At 33.9% G+C, this 16848-nt stretch overlaps 1 protein-coding gene across 3 annotated transcripts in view; it reads left to right on the top strand.

Moving 5' to 3' along the window:
- The window catches only part of ROCK2 (Rho associated coiled-coil containing protein kinase 2), a 172190-nt gene that overhangs the window by 128652 nt on the left and 26690 nt on the right, over window positions 1–16848 (top strand). For all 3 annotated transcript variants that reach the window (XM_020985396.2, XM_078149552.1, XM_078149553.1), the window contains exons 7-17: window positions 977–1115; window positions 4995–5086; window positions 6024–6183; window positions 10368–10431; window positions 12548–12639; window positions 12769–12817; window positions 13292–13427; window positions 13557–13648; window positions 14448–14694; window positions 15109–15215; window positions 16435–16594. In XM_020985396.2, coding sequence (XP_020841055.1) covers window positions 977–1115; window positions 4995–5086; window positions 6024–6183; window positions 10368–10431; window positions 12548–12639; window positions 12769–12817; window positions 13292–13427; window positions 13557–13648; window positions 14448–14694; window positions 15109–15215; window positions 16435–16594 — 1338 coding nt within the window. The remainder of the gene's footprint in view (window positions 1–976; window positions 1116–4994; window positions 5087–6023; window positions 6184–10367; window positions 10432–12547; window positions 12640–12768; window positions 12818–13291; window positions 13428–13556; window positions 13649–14447; window positions 14695–15108; window positions 15216–16434; window positions 16595–16848) is intronic.

Here is a 16848-nt window from a genome sequence, read left to right as displayed (position 1 = left end):
ATTAAAAAGTATTTTCTTAGAAGTAGTAATTTAACTTATTTGGAGAAGGCAGCTATCTTTCTTTTACACTTTGTTTAAGACATAACATACCCTTTTTTATAACTTCCCCATAACCCCACTTAGAACTGTCACATTTCACTGACTCAATTGAGTTCAGTGACAATGATGTGCTGTATCTCTGAGACTGGTTTGTTTCTCACTAAGTTTCTTGGATTTAAATTGCTACTTTGGACTCACTATAAGGAGGATCCCCAATAGGTTATGTTTATATATTATGATTATGTGTCATATTTCTGGACCTACTTAGGGATGGTTCTCTCTGGTCTCTAAAAAATTACCTATATCCTCCTTGGGGTTTTGGGGGAGTGGGTGGAGGGTGAGTCAGGGTGGTGGTAGAGGATGGGGGCTACTATACAGTGGTAGGGAACCTGTGACCCAAGGCCACTTGTCCTTCAAGGCCACAGGTTCCCCACCCCTGCTGATCTGAGCATTTAGTTTAATTCAGGACTAACAGAATTACAATCAAGAACATTCATGGAACAAGATGCTCACTCATTGTTAAGGCAGTAGAAGGGCTGTTAGTTCCTGTAGTCTGAAGGTGAATCCTTAAAAAGTTAGCCCTAATATCATATCCTCAAAATTCAGGGAAGGAAAGTTAGGATACAGACAGAAGTTTAAGCAAAGAAGAACTGATTCTTTTCATGAGCTCAGAATATTTTTTGGTTCAATTAAAATTCTCCACATTTTTAAAAAACTGAAAACTTAGTAAGAATTGAGCAGAATTTAATTTGATCTGATCCAATAATGTTCATCAAATTGAGATTTTTTTAAATTTACCTGGCACTGTATCTTTTACATCATCATTATCCACATCCAATGAGAAATAAATGAATTTGAATTTTGCATCTAACATTTATTTCTTTTAATATGTTTCTAATCAATTGACTTTTCATTATTTTGTTATCTTGAATTTTAGGGGATACTCCATTTTATGCAGATTCACTTGTGGGAACATATAGTAAAATTATGGATCATAAAAATTCACTCAATTTCCCAGAAGATGCAGAAATATCCAAGCATGCAAAAAATCTCATATGTGCTTTCTTGACCGACAGGTAGGTATATATTTACATTTCTTTGCAAATAAATTCTTTGAAATTTGTTATAAACAAATATATAATCAATTCCCAATTATTAGCATGTAAAATAATCTAGAATACCTAATCACAATGCATTAGAGCTGGGAGAGACTTTGAAGGTCATCAAGTATAATTCCCTCATTTGATAAAGAAGAAAACTGAGACCCAAAAAGGGGAAATTAATTTTCCTAAGTCATAGGGTTGAAATCTAGGTATCCAGTGCTTTTAAAACTTTATTTGTACGTTTCATTATTAAGAGGCACTATGGTGCAGGGATGGGGAGTCTACAGCCTCGAGGCCACATATGGCACTCTAGATCTTCAAGTGTGGCCCTTTGACTGAATCCAAACTTCACAGAATAAATCCCTTAATAAAAGGATTTGTTCTATAAAACTTGGACTCAGTCAAAAGGCCATACCCAAGGACCTAGATGGTCACATGCAGCCTCCAGTGCACAGATTACCCAACTCTGTGGTAGAGATGCTACTTTGGAGTCAGGATGATGACCTGAGTTGAGATCTTTTCTGTGACTTAATGCTCACTGTGAGATTTGCCTGTGGAAGGTTGCTGAATCTTTCAGCATTATCTTCACTTGAAACGAGGCAGCACTCTTTGAGTTATAGGGTATAGAGTAATTGCTGACCTACATTGATAGGGGGATTTCCTTTTTAAAAAGTAAGCATATATAGAATAAAATAATAAAATAAGTATATGCAGAAAAATATAAAATGAGTAAATCAAGTACAAATTAATACAAAATAGTTTCATTACAAGGTAGTTTAAGAAATAGGACACACTAGCATCTAAGAAGATTGTTCTTCAGTTTCTTCCTTCATCTGTAAAATGGGGCTGAAAATATTTGTCATTTGCCAGGTTGTTGTAAGGATCAAATGAGATAATGTGCATAAAGTTTTTTGCAAACCTTTTTGTTTTGCAAATAGAAATGTTATACAAATGCTTGTTGTTATATGTTGGCTTTGAGGATAATCCGAATTATTTAAAAATTCTGGGTTAGCCTTTTCCAACTGCTCTGAATGCTGTTGAGTCATGCCTTATCAGTCCACCAGAATGAAATTTATTTTGAAATGAACCTAAGCAAACAAATTAAGAAGGTAGCCTTCTAAAAAACTAATCATATAATGCATTCTGAAGACAGTTGTTCTTTTGAATAGTCAATACTTTTGCCTCCTTTAATAGGATTAATTGTACTTTCTTAATTGAAGAGAGCTGTTTGTGTGGCAAAATGCCCCAAACATACCCAAACTTTAAAATCATTTCTGTTTGTCCTTAGAATGCTTTTAAACTTATGTTTGAATATGAGACATTGTGAGCTGCAAATTTATAAACTTTTAAAGCTATGTAATGGATCCATGCTTTGAAGACCAGTGATTGAACTAAAATGCTAACTGTTCTACTATTTCCTTGTCATCATCATTTATTAATATAAACACAACATACCCTTTTAGGTGAATGCAGGATACTACCATAATAAGCCAGGAGAACTAATATGCCAACTTTTGTTTTATGACTTTCAGCAAATCAGTTACTCTCTCAGGCTTCAGTCTCTTTCTCCGTAAAACGAAAAGCTTATATTCATCTTTCCTATCTATAAAATTCCATGATTTCCTTCTTCTTTACTCCATGCATTCATTGTCTGTCTGATGCATGTCCCTGGGAATGGGTGAAGTATTTAGATTCAAAAGGACTTTCCGAGTAGCTGAGTTTTAGATTTAGCCCAAATTGTAAATAACTCAAAGGTAAATTATAATGGAGCTAAATTGAGGGGAGAGAGAAATTTAAATGTTTAATTTTAAATTATTCAATTTAAAATTTTTTAATTTTTAATTGTTACTACATGTTTAACAATTATAGTGAAAGTTTTGTGAGAAACAGAGTTAGTATAATGTTAGAGGAATAAGCACTGCGTTTAGAGTCTGAAGTCCTTGTATCTTGCCACAGTTACTTATACCTTGTGGGTCTGTGAGCAGTTTATCTCTCTGGGCCAGAATTATCTCATTTGTAAGAGGAAATCATTGGATTAAATGATTTCTAAAGCACTTTGCAGGTTGATATGTTCTTTATAGTCTGTTCCTGCTTTGAAATCCTTTGAGACTCTAAGATAAAATGAGCTTTATAGATAATCTTTGGATAACATATATTTTTTGTTACAGTAACAAAGCATATATTTTTTGTTATAGTAAAGAAATGACCCAACAGTTATTTGGACAGTGTCTTAATTTTTGTTCCTTATATTATTGAAAACACTGGCATTTAAATACATACAATCGTGTATATGCAACATAAAAGTTTAATCCATGCTTTTTGTAATATCTCTGCCCCTTTCCAGTGATTCCTGCCTTTAACAAAAAAGTACAGTTAATCAAAATAAAATGACACACTAATCTGGGTAACTCATGCCTCATTCAGCACCTATAGCCTATCACTTTTTCTTTTTGCCAAGAAGAGGAAGGCATAATTTGTTACCAGTCTTCAGGAGGGGAAAAAAGAATAGGAATTTTGACGTCTAAATTATTTATATATCTTTGAGTCTCACCTTATTCAACTCTAGCCTCCTTTCCTCATACAGTTTTATTAAATTTAAATTGGTAATAACTTAATTGCTCTAAATGGTGAAAGTCTAAAGAACATTAGCAGAATGTTGGGAAGAAAACATTAATTTCTAACTACTGATAAGCAAGTTTACCTGTTGTAAATTTGGAATGACTGATACTTTAACTGCAGAATGCTATCTCTTTGTTTGGGAAAGAACATTTATTTTTATTGATGCCTTTTGCTCTTAAACCACAGTCATTTCTGGATATAGCATCACTCACTTGCCCATGAGCTCTCCCATACAACAGAGTAAAATAGTTAAGTAAAAACAACTGATGGTGCCTGTGTTTGTATTCAGTATGTTGTACCTGTAATCCTCTACCTCTGTACTTAATGAATGAAGTTGAAATGCTGTCTTTTTTTTTTTAATCTCGTGGAGTGTGATCTGTTTCGAAAAACAAGCAAAAAACCCCAATTTGTATAAGCATGTTGAGTGAGGCTTCTGTAAAGGAAAGGAATTCATTCATGAAAGGGCTGCTTTAGTAGCTTTCCCCCTACTTCTGTAATTGAAGGAATGATTAGCATGTAGCGAAGAGATACTTAAGTGCAGTTTAATGCCATAAATATGGCCAGGAGTACTTCCCTCAAAATGTGTTCAGGTTTTCCTGTTTATGTTAATCATAACTCTTGGAATTTATTAAAAACAGGCACTTCCTATAGTTATGTGATTACAATTGAGGCACTTAAAGTAACCAAGGAAGAATGAAGTTATTTCCATAATTTATCTCTGTCATACCCAGAGCCACTGCTTTTATATATAAATAGAAGATAGTCATATGTAGAATTTTCCATTTTTTAATTTCTTCAAATATTTTGGCAAAAATACTGAGAGTTCTTGTTTAAGCAGAAGGGGTGGTGGAGTTTTTAAAAATATAAATATCAGAAAAATTTTGAATAACTCTTCTGTGTCCTAAGCCAGACCTCCCTTCGTGTACCTTTTATAGTTGGTCATGTGGTTTGGCAGCCTCTAAATTTATGGTTTAATTTTTTTTTTTTAGTTTAAAAGCTCTGTACTGTGTGTGCTTTCTACACCAAATTGAGATGGAAAAATGTTTGCCCCACGTGGCACATTTACCCTTACGGCCATTTTGGTGTATCTTTTGAATGCTGATAAAGTAACTTTTATAAAATTTGTTCCTAACTTTTCTAACTCTGTTTTGGATTTAATAATTAAAGGGATATCAGATTACTGCAGAAAGGAGTCTATTCATAATGTAACTTTGAATCAATTGGTATGTTTAGGGAGGTGCGACTTGGGAGAAATGGGGTAGAAGAAATCAAACAGCATTCTTTCTTTAAAAGTGATCAGTGGAATTGGGATAACATAAGAGAGAGTAAGTATTTCAATTAAAATATATGTCATATCATCTTAAAATTCGTAAGTTGATACCTATTTTGGATTAATAAGGATATTCATTTCTAAATTAAAATATTTCTGTGTACACTTTTGCTATACAGCATTTTTTATAATTGAAATACTTTTCCTACTGTTTTAAAGATGTTATTAGAATTATAGTTCTACAATGTCAAAAGAAGCCTTTAAATTTTGCCTAGTTTAAGGAATTATGAGAATTTTATCATGGTATAAGGAAAATAGTCTCTTAATTAAAATGTAATTAAATGTATTAATCAAGTATTATTTATTGAAAGACTCTCCTGTGTGACAAGCATTGCTAGGCACAATGAATTTATTTTAACTTAATTCAAGTTTTCTATGAATTTTTTTACAGATGGAAGGTTATAATGTAGAAATGGAAAGATTTCATTTTTCTACTTTAGACTGACTTTAAAAAAACCCTGGCAGTTGTAAAAAATTTTATATTAACTATTTGCTTCAGAAAAGAGGTGTTTTTATATGTGATATCAAACCTTTCTTGAAGTTTGTGCAAAATTAATGTGTTACTTTGGCATCAGATTTTTATCCTAAAGCAAGTGCTTTCTTAATACTGTTATACTAAAGGGACAAACACATGAGAAAGAAAATGTTCAGCAGATTAAGGTTACAGTGGGAGCATTTGTTAAAGTTAGATTATTTGTTCCCTTTTTTTAGTCTCGGGTAAACGTTTGCTTCCTGGTGTCTTTCTTGGTGCCTCCTTTTTAAAGCAGATCTAATATTTTAAACCTTTCATTTTTCTTTGAAATATAAATTTATATCAATATAAAATATATAATCAAAAACATATAGTATGTGATATTGCCAAATCTATCAAAAGATGTTTCCTTTTACATCTTGAGAAGTAGTAAAATCAGTAATTTATTCTTTCCTTATAGCTGCAGCTCCAGTAGTACCTGAACTCAGCAGTGACATAGATAGCAGCAATTTTGATGACATTGAAGATGATAAAGGAGACGTGGAAACCTTTCCAATTCCTAAAGCCTTTGTGGGAAACCAGCTGCCTTTTATAGGTTTTACCTACTATAGTGAAAATTTGTATGTAATTCATTGAAAATAGTGTTTTCCTTAACTTACAAAAATTTTGCTGTCTTTTAAATATTCAATAGATTGATTTTAGTTTATAATTTTCAGATTTAGAATGTGAAATAATTAATTTTATAATATTGAAACAAAAATATTGTTAATTAAATTAATTTAAAAATATTGTTAATATTTTTAAGCCCAGAGACATCTAACATAATATGTAATCAGAGGTCTTATACCTCTGCACAACTTTACACAAAATAGTTTTGTTCACTTACTTTTATTATTTCTCTTATGAGTCATTCATTGAACAAATATATAGTAAATGCAAGACTCTAATAGGTATTCTGGAGCATACAAAGACAAATGATAGGCCCTGGCCTCAGGAAGTTTCAAATTGAGTAGGTAAAATAAGACAAGTGCACAAGTAATCTAAGAAAATGTTCTTAGTGCAATGCAGGTTCAGAGGAGCTCTGATTAGACCCAGAGCAGAGGGATCTTCATGGAGAAGGCAGCATTTGAGTAGGATTTAGAAGAAATGACATTCTAGGTGTTTTAAAGAGATGTGGTGGAAAAGGCATGTTGATAACTACCTCATAAAGGGCTTTGAATATCAAGCTAAGGTGGTTGGGCTGTAATTCAGCAGATAGTGTGGGAAGCCCCTGATGTTTTCCAAATAGAGAAGTAACATGTTCTTTAGGAAGATTATTCTGGCAGTAATGTGATAGATTAGGCAAATGATTGAGAGTAGATCATCCCAGACATCAGTAAGCATTTATTAAGTGCCTACTAATATGCTAGGCATTGGCCATAAAAGCCCATTCTTGCCTAATGACTTAAAAAAAGGATTGTTGAATTTTTCTAATAGAAGACCATGGTGATCTTGGAAAGAACAGATTCGGTGAAATAATTAAATTAAAGATGAGAATCCAGGTTATCGAAAATTAAGTGGGTGATAAGGAAATAGATGACATTAGTGTAGACCATATTTCATTGTGTTTGGCAGTAAAGAAATAAAAGAGAAGATAATTTTTTGGGAGAGTCAATAAAAAATTTTTTTTTAAGCACCTACTATGTGCCAGGCACTGTGCTAAGTGCTGGATACAAAAAGAGGCAAAAGACAGTACCTGCCCTCAAGGAACAAGCAGTCTAATGGGGGAGACAACAAGCAAACAAATGTGTACAAACAAGGTGTATATAGATTAAGTAGGAAATAAGAGAGAGAGGCATTAGAATTAAGAGGGCTTGGGAAAGGTTTTCTGTAGAAGATGGGTCTTTGTAGAAGAAGGCTTACCATAGAAGATTTTTGTCCTAATTTTTAGTTAGGACTTAAAGGAACCCGTAGGCAGAGATGAAGAGGCAGAGCATTCCATTTCTGAGCGACAATCAGAGAAAGTAAGTACCTGGAGCTAAGAGGCAGGGAGGGTCTTGTTTGTGAAACAGCAAGGAGGTCAGTCTAATTGGATCAGAGTATGCTACAGTTAGTAATGTTTAAGAAGCCTGAAAAGGTAGGAGGAAGGCTAGATTATGAAGGGCTTTGAATGCCAAGTAGGGCATTTTGTATTTGATGCTGGAGTCAATAGGGAGCCACTGGAGTTCATTGAGTGGTGAAAGTGATATGATCATCCCTGGGTTTTAGGACAGTTACTTTCATGGCCAAATGGAAGATGGCTTGTAGTGGAGAGAAACTTGAGATAGGCAGACTCATCAGCAGGATGAAAGATAATTGATGAAGTAATATCTCCAAGAGATAGGAATTAAGATCAGTGATTCTATGGATTTTGAGGTGGAGAGTGAGGGAAATTGAAGGAGTTACCACTGTATTGCCATAAACTTAGTTAAGTAAATAAGAGTACTATGCTTACACCCTGAAGACCTATATTCAAATTCTGCCTCTGACATTTGTTAGCTATATAACTTTAGGCAAGTCATCTAATCTTATGTGCCTTGGACAACTTCCTAGGAGTTATCTACTACTTCTTTGGTGGTTGTGATCTGTAGGTTGCAAATCTGTTGATGGATGGAGTTCCTGCCCTAGGGCTAGGTTCCTTACTCTGACAAATCACAAATACTTCACACATTTGATAGCATGTGAGCTCTTTGGGGACAGAGGCTGTTCCATTTTTGTTATTGTATTCCTAGACCCTCGAACTATACTTGGAAAATAGTAAGCACTTTGTAAAATGCTTGTTGATTGATCAACAAGTAATATGGTCAAGTACAGGTGAGACAGTGGATAGTGTACCAAGCTTGGTGTTAGGAAGACTCTTCTGAAGTTCAAATCCAGCCTCAGATACTTACTAGCTGTGTGACTATAGGCAAGTCACTTAACCCTATTTGCCTGAGTTTCCTCATCTGTAAAATGATCTGGAGAAGGGAATGGCAAACCACTCTAGTATCTTTGCCAAGAAAACTCCAAATGGGGTCACCAAGAGTCAGAAACAACTGGAAAATGACTGAACAGAAAAAATGCTTTAGGAATATAACTTCAGTAGATGTGTGGAGGATATGTGTGTACACACACACACACACACACACACACACACATATGTATAGGGACATCAGTTAATTAGGAGGCTATTGTAGTAGACCAAATGAAAGATAAGGATTCTGAACCAGAGTGGTTACGTGAGTAGAGACAAGGCAGTTGTGAGATATATTAATAAGGTGAAATCCACAAGACTTGGCAACTGTTGCCTGTGGGTATGAGTGAAGGTGAAGAGTAGAGGATGACTCCTAGATTTGAGCCTTAATAACTGGGAATATGGTGATGCCGTAACAGAAACAGGACAGTCAGGTAGAGGGGCAGAATTAAAGGGGTAGTAATTGAGTTCTGTTTTGGATACAATGAATTTGAGATGTCTGCAGAACATCAGTCAGCAAATCAAACTTATTAAATGCTTGATCTATGCCATGCACTATGCTAAGCACTGTGAACACAGAAACAAAAATGAAACTGTCCATAGCCTGCAGGCACTTATGTTCTGATGGGGGCGTCACTGTATACACATCTAAGTATATGTAGAATATATATATACAAAATAAATAAAAGGAAACTTTGGAAAGGTTGTACTATCAGCTGTGGAATGAATAAAGGCTTCATAAAGAAGGTGGCAATTGAGCTTAGTCTGGAAGAAAACTAAGGAATCCAAGAGGCAAAGATGAGGAGGGAGTGCATTTAAGGCTTGGGATGCAGCCATTGCAAAGTATGGAAGTGGGAAATGGGAGAGGGCACTTCAGTTATTCAGAGAAGCTAGTAGTCTAGGATGGCTGGATCACAAAGTGAGGAAAAAGTAAAGGAGAAGACTGGAAAGACAAAAAGAGTCCAGTTTGTGAAGAGCTTTAAATGCCAAATAGAGGAGCTTATATTTGTTCCTGTAGTTTGTTGAGTAGAGGGGTGAAATGTTTAGACTGTACTTTATGAATTTTATTTTAGTAGCTATGTGATAAATTGGAATGGAGAGAGGCTTGAAGCAGGCCAAACAAGAGGTGATAGGGGCCTGAACTAGGGTGGTGGATCTCTAAGTAGAGAAGAAGGGATATTTAAGCTAGAGATATTACAGAGACAGAAATGACCAAGATTTGGCAGCTCATTGAATATGTGGAGTAGGCACCAATGAGAGGTTGAAGATGACAAGATTGTGATTCTAGGTGACTGGAAGAAGGTAGTACCTTTGAAAGCAATAGAGAAATTTAGAAGAACAGTGGGTTTTAGGGGGAAAGCATAGTTATGTTTTAGACCTGTTGAATTTAAAATGCCTCTGGGACATTCGTTTCAAACTGGATAGGTGATTAGTGAAGGAAAACTAGGACTGAAAATATAGATCTGGGAGTTTGCATAGAGATGATAATTGAACCTGTGAGAGGTGATGAGATCATCATGTGAGAGAGTATAAAGAGAAAAAGGGTCCAGGACATTCATAGTTAGGGGGCATAATATGGACAGTAACAAAAGAAACTGAGAAGGAGCAGTCACATGGGTAGGAGAAAGACCAGGAATGAGCAGTGTCCCAAAAACCCAAAGAGAAGAGAGTATTAGAGGAGAAAGACAGGTAATCAACAGTATTAAATGTAATAGATCAAGGAGGATAAAGATTGATAAAATGCCTATTAGGTATGTTAATTAGGAGATTGGCAACATTCTGATGGTATTTAAATTATGGAGGACTTAATTTGCCTTTTTAAAAAATTTCCAGGTTGTTAGGTGACTCTCCTTCATCCTGTACAGAAAATGATTCAGTACAATCAAGGAAAAATGAGGTTAGTATATTTTTAAGTTCTGTAAATTATATATTTAAGTATTTTACTAGTGTTTGCATGAAAAGAAGCTCCCCTATAAGTGCCTTTAACATTTGCTTCTGAACTGCTGAATGAATGGCTATACTAGGGGCTGCTGCAGTTGTCATCACCTTATCCACTCTCACCCTTCACTCCCACCTCACAGCATTGACATAATTTTTATTGAGCTATCCAAATGCTAAAGCACCTCAAAATAAATCCATATTTGTGATAGTTAACTTTTGAGAAAACAGTTTGTTAATAGTTATATTCTATAGGTAGTAAATTAATGGAAAGTTGTATTGTGTAATAATAATAGTTTTATCCAGTGCCTTAAGGTTTGAAAGATACTTTACATATATTACCTCCTTTGATCCTCACCCCTTTTACCTTACCCCTTTTACAGATGAGGAAGTGGAGGCTAAGAGAAGTGACTTATTCAGGGTCACATAACTAATATGTACCTGCGTCAAGATTATCAAAGTCAGTTCTTTTCTTGACGCCAAGTTTGTCACTCTATCCCTACCCCACCAAGCTGCCCAGTAAATAAGAATAAGTATATAATAAAATAAGAGTAAATAATGTTATATAGTATATATGTTGTTATATATAGCATATATAATGTTATTCTACTCACAAGGAGTAGATGACTGTGATGACCACTAGAATAGCTAGGATACTTGATAATCCCTGAGATTTCTTTCAGGCAGCTAGGTGGTGCAGTGGATAGAGCTGTGGGCCTAGAGTCAGGAAGACTCTTCTTCCTGGCCTCAGAAGCTAGCTGTGTAACTTTGGGCAAGTCACTTAACCCTGTTTGCCTCTGTTCCTCATGTATAAAATGGGCTGGAGAAAGAAGAGGCAAACAACTCCAGTATCTTTGTCAAGAAAACCCCAAAAGGGATTAAAAATTTGGACACAAATGAAAAATGACTAAACAACAACTCAACAATGAGATCTCCTTTAGCTAAATGCTAAAGGTATGTGAAGGTATTTTTTGTAATTTTTATTTGTCTGAAAACTTTAATACTTACATATTCAATAGTCAGTAAACATTTATTAAGTGCCTACTTTGCGTCAAGCACTATGCTGAAGCACTGGGGAATATAAATAAGAGAAAGATAGTCTCTGTTCTCAAGGACCTTGCAATCTAATAGGGGTAAAACAGTAACATAGTAGGAAGCTGAAGGTGTGATGAGGGGCATGATGTTCATGGAGTGAAACCCTGCAAGAGCAGCTGTTGGAAAATGAATTGGTTGGAAATTCTGAGCCTTTTATAAGAGGAAGCCTTGGGAGGAGTTTTTTTGCTCACTCTTCAGCCTTCTGATTAGAGGAGAAAGGCAGCTGAGATCTTGAGTTGGTGTTCAGTAGCAGTCTTCATGAAGACATTTCTGGTTATGATTTTATCCTAGGGGAGTCATGATGTTATTAGAGTCTGAGTTGAGCAGTTGGTGAGAGATGGAATATATAACATATGATTTGTAGTTATTCAGATAAAATCCCAACCCTTTCTTTAAAAAATAAATAAAACATTCTTCAAAAAAATTTTACATTTATTTGTTTGTATGCCTTTATTATCTATCCTCCCTCCTCCCACTCCCTTCCCACTGAATCATAACATAATGCTTTATTTTACTGTCATTTCCCCACCACCACAAGAGGCTGTAGCTCAGCTTTTCAAGTTCAGATTTTTTAAAAAATGTAGCCTGTATTAGAACTAATACAATATATATAGTTTTGAAAAGTGTCATTAAAGAAGAATCTTTAGAAAATGTTTTATTTTAAAGATAGTTTCTTTTGTAAGAGAATTTTAGTATAAATGATACTGTCTTGTCTTTGACCTTAAAGATTAATCATTGTTTTACTTTAATTTATTGTATCCTTCTTACTTTTCTGTATGGCTAGAAATTATACTTGTGGGGCAGCTCGGTGGCATAGTGGATAGAGCACTGGCCCTGAAGTCAGGAAGAGCTGAGTTCAAATCTGACCTCAGATCAAAATATTTGACACTTACTAGCTGTGTGACCCTGGGCAAGTCACTTAACCCCAATTGGCTGAAAAAAAAATAGAAATTATACTTGTGCTTTACTTTGTTTCCTAGCAATCTGTACAGATTCAAAAAAAATTATACTTACTAGAAGAACACCTCAAAAATGAGATACAAGCCAAAGAGGACCTGGACCAGAAGTGCAAGTATGTTTTTTAAATAACTAAACTTTGAATTTTTGTGGACAAAAGAGTTATTTTAAAATGGTGATATAAACATAAGAAATGTTATTCAGTCATTATCGTTTTATTCTTATTTCTTTTTAAATTCTTTAGATTGGTTAACACTCGACTAGAGAAGATAACAAAAGAACTAGAAGAAGAGGTAAATCTTTATCGAACTGACTTTTAAAATGTGTTCCTTTAAATATTTTCCCCTTATTTGCCTGTAATAAAAGTGTATTAGTAGAGTTGTATCATATGTTATGGGATAAAGTGATTAATGTCTTAGTAGCATTTATTTGTGAGACAGAACCAATTCACATTATAGAATATCCATGTTATATTAGGCTTTCATTGACAGTTATAATGGTATTCTGTTGATAATATTGTGTATTAAGCTACGATCCCAAAGCAATATCTTCTTAATTTCATAATGTTATGTCAGTTCATTAGACAAATATTAATAATAGTTAAGTAGTGGTAAAATAAGTTGTAATAAAAATGCCTTTTGTAGTAAATAAGATGTTATATAGCCTTTGTCATTTAATTATATCTATAGCTATTAACAAATGCAAACAAATGCATTAAAGTTTTTATAGAGTTAGTTTCTTTGACAAAAGCTTTATGATAATTTCAGGTTACCTCAAGAAAGAATGTAGAATCTGCATTAAGACAATTAGAGAGAGAGAAAGCTCTTCTTCAACACAAAAATACAGAGTACCAGCGGAAAGCAGAACATGAAGCAGACAAAAAACGGAATCTAGAAAACGATGGTTTGTAATATAGCCTATTAAATGTGAAATGATTTTTTAAAATTAAGTTAATTTTAATATTCCTCTGCCATCAGTAAACATTTAGGGTGGTATGTTCAACTTTCCCATTGAAACGCCTTTTTATTTCAGTTAACAGCTTGAAAGATCAGCTTGAAGATTTGAAAAAAAGAAATCAAAACTCTCAAATATCTAATGAAAAAGTCAATCAGCTCCAGAGACAAGTAAGCTATCTTGAATTCATGGTAATGATATTAAATTAGAATGTATTGATTCAAAAAATACTTATAGCATACTTATGGAAGGTATTGTCCTGTGCCTTGGAGGATGTAAAGATGAGTAATATGGTCCTTGCCTTCAAGGATGTTAAAATCTACTTGAAGAGATAGACCATGTATAAAAATAACCCTTGTACAGCATAATAAATTTGAGAGATATTTTGGGAACTGAAAATAAGTCTAATTTTAACATGTGGGAAGTTCAGCTGTTGCCAGAATTTTTATGAATAGCTTTAATGGGTAGGCTAAAGAGTGTGTAATTTATCTTATAAGAAAATGAAAGTTTGTGCACTATTAAGTGTTAAGATCAAGATAAGATTGCTTTACCAGTGATTTATATGGTAGATTGAAGTAGAAAGTGACTGAAGATCAAGAACTTAGGCTATTTTGATAAGTGTGGGCCTAATGTTAGATTATATATGTCTGTCGTCATAGGAGTAGTCTAAATGAGTTTAGAAATATTTATCACAAGATTGATTTCAAGATGCCAGCATAATGAGTTTTTCAGCCGTAGTAACTCACAAATATTGTCTACCAAGCTGTGTTGGAATTTTCATCTTCCTAGATAGAAGCTGTACCTATTCTTAATAAAATCCCAAGTCCTTGATATAAGCTTACATATTTATTTTACATGCCTTTAAAAAATTCCTATCAAATGTTTTCCAGTTTTTTTTCCTTGTAATTTAGATCCATTTTTTTTTTGCAATGGAAATGATTTGTTTGTTTTTGTTTTATGAATCAATAGTTGGATGAAGCCAATGCTTTGCTGCGAACTGAGTCTGATACTGCGTCCAGGTTACGGAAAAACCAGACAGAAAGTTCAAAACAAATTCAGCAGCTGGAATCTAATAATAGGGAACTACAAGACAAAAATTGCACGCTAGAGAATGCTAAACTGAAACTTGAAAAGGATTTCATCAATCTTCAGTCAGCTCTAGAATCTGAAAGGAGAGATAGAACCCATGGATCAGAGATCATTAATGATTTACAAGGTATTATGGTGTAAAGATTGAGGCATATTGAATTAAGTGTAGTGACTCAGGTTTTATTGATCGTTTTAGATGATAAATCTTTTTTGGCCAGCTTTTAAGGTAATTTTTTCTTAAATGGCTGTTGCATTGAATTTAAAATTTAGAGTGTGTGCCTTATTCAAGATATTCCAGAAGGAACATTTAATTCTTCAGTAGTTTGAAGTATTTTTAATAGATTATGGGGCCTACCTAGTTCTATCAAGAGCTCTGTTCATAAAATTTCAAAATTCATCTTCCGTAAGTGCACATAGACACATATAAGTTTTTAAAAGAATAAATTACAAGTATAATATATTTTATATTCTCAAACTTGCTACATGGTTGAATATTACCTCATGGGATCATTTGTTTAAGTAAGTAATTTTTCCTTTTTAGGTAGAATATCTGGTTTGGAAGAAGATATTAAGAATGGTAAAATTTCATTAGCAAAAATGGAGTTAGAGAAGAGGCAACTACAGGAGAGATTTACAGATTTAGAAAAGGTAGGTAATGGTTTTAAAATAGAACAAATTTTATATTTCATGGAATCTTCTAAGGTATGAGATTGTGGACATTTTTTATAAGAATGTAGTGAAGAAAATAAAAGTGAAGGATATTTGTCCAAAGTACAGGGAAACAAATAGCTGATTGTGTTACATGATAATTCAGTTGGGCAAATGGATGGTTGAGGTGTCTCTTGTAAAAATCATATTGCTCAGGTAGTCTTTACAGTTATTAGAATTCTCCCAAAATAGAGAATTTCACAGGGAATGGAAAATGAAGATGTTTTAAGGGATAATCTTGATTTAATGAGAGGACCCTATGCAAAAACTTGAAACATTTATCATGTTTAGGTCATGGGGTTTAAAGCTAAAAGGGACTCTTGAATTATCTCTATATTTTATACAGGTGAAAGCTGAGACTTAGGTTAAATAAGTTGCCCACGGTCACAAAATTAGAGTACCAGAGCCAGCATTTGTACGTAGATCCTATGACTTACAAATAGAGCTTCTTGCCCACACAAGTAGTGAAAGTAGACCTCTTTGAAGGGTATTTTTGTAAATTAAAGGAAATATAACATCTAGATTTATAACTTTTCTCATCATTTACAAATTATCCTTTAGAGTAACATTCTGATTTAGTGAAAAGAGTGCTTAAGGTCTCTCGAGAGATCCTAGTGCTTCTGACTATGCTATTGTTTTATTTGGGTAGTTCACTTAACCTCTCTGGGCCTTAATTTTATCATTTGCAACATGGAGATCATAATACTTATCCTTTCTACTTCACAGTGTTGTTAGGAGATCAAATAAGATATTTTTTATGGAAACACTCTGAAAACCGTTAACCCCACTGTATGATATAGGGTGTTATTGGTGTGGAATTATTATTCATTGTTTAAAGTGAAGAAACATGACAAAGCACTAAGTTATACCCATGACATATAGGAGTTGGATAGTTAAACTTATATTTTGTTCTATGTTAAATCTACCTCACTTTTATCTTACTTAAAAAAAAATATCCTGCTGCAAAAAACCTGTTTGTAAACTAACTGTAGGTCCATGAATTACCTCGAATGAGATAATTATCTCAAGTAAGATATTTGTAAAGTACTTCATACAGTGCCTGGCACATAGTAGGCACTTAATAAATGCTTATTCTCTTCCTTTTCTCCTTCCCATTAATTTTTCATTGAGAATGTTCACTTGAAATGTTCTTTAACAGGAAAAAAGTAACATGGAAATAGACATGACATACAAACTGAAAGTTATACAGCAGAGCTTGGAACAGGAAGAAGCAGAACATAAAGCTACAAAAGCACGGTTAGCAGATAAGAATAAGATATATGAATCTATTGAGGAGGCCAAGTCTGAAGCTATGAAAGGTATGTATTTTACTCCAGGATGCTTTCCAACTTTGCCTCTCTCCCCTCTACGCCCCTTCTCGAAAAAAAAAGAAAAAATCAAGCTTTATGATCTGAAGATATTTCTGTATTTTATAACAATCTACTAGAAGTTTTTATGCCGACAAAAATCTGTTTACATCAGCTTTTTTTTTTAAATGTGTATTAATAACTTAAAAAACAAAAACATTTAGATCTTTAGCTCTTAAAGAGGGTTTAAGTTTTAATGATTTCTT

Source organism: Phascolarctos cinereus, unplaced genomic scaffold (genome assembly GCF_003287225.1).
Source record: "Phascolarctos cinereus isolate Bilbo 61053 unplaced genomic scaffold, phaCin_HiC Scaffold_2;HRSCAF=192, whole genome shotgun sequence".
Taxonomy (NCBI): domain Eukaryota; kingdom Metazoa; phylum Chordata; class Mammalia; order Diprotodontia; family Phascolarctidae; genus Phascolarctos; species Phascolarctos cinereus.
This window is presented reverse-complemented; position numbering and strand designations above follow the sequence as displayed.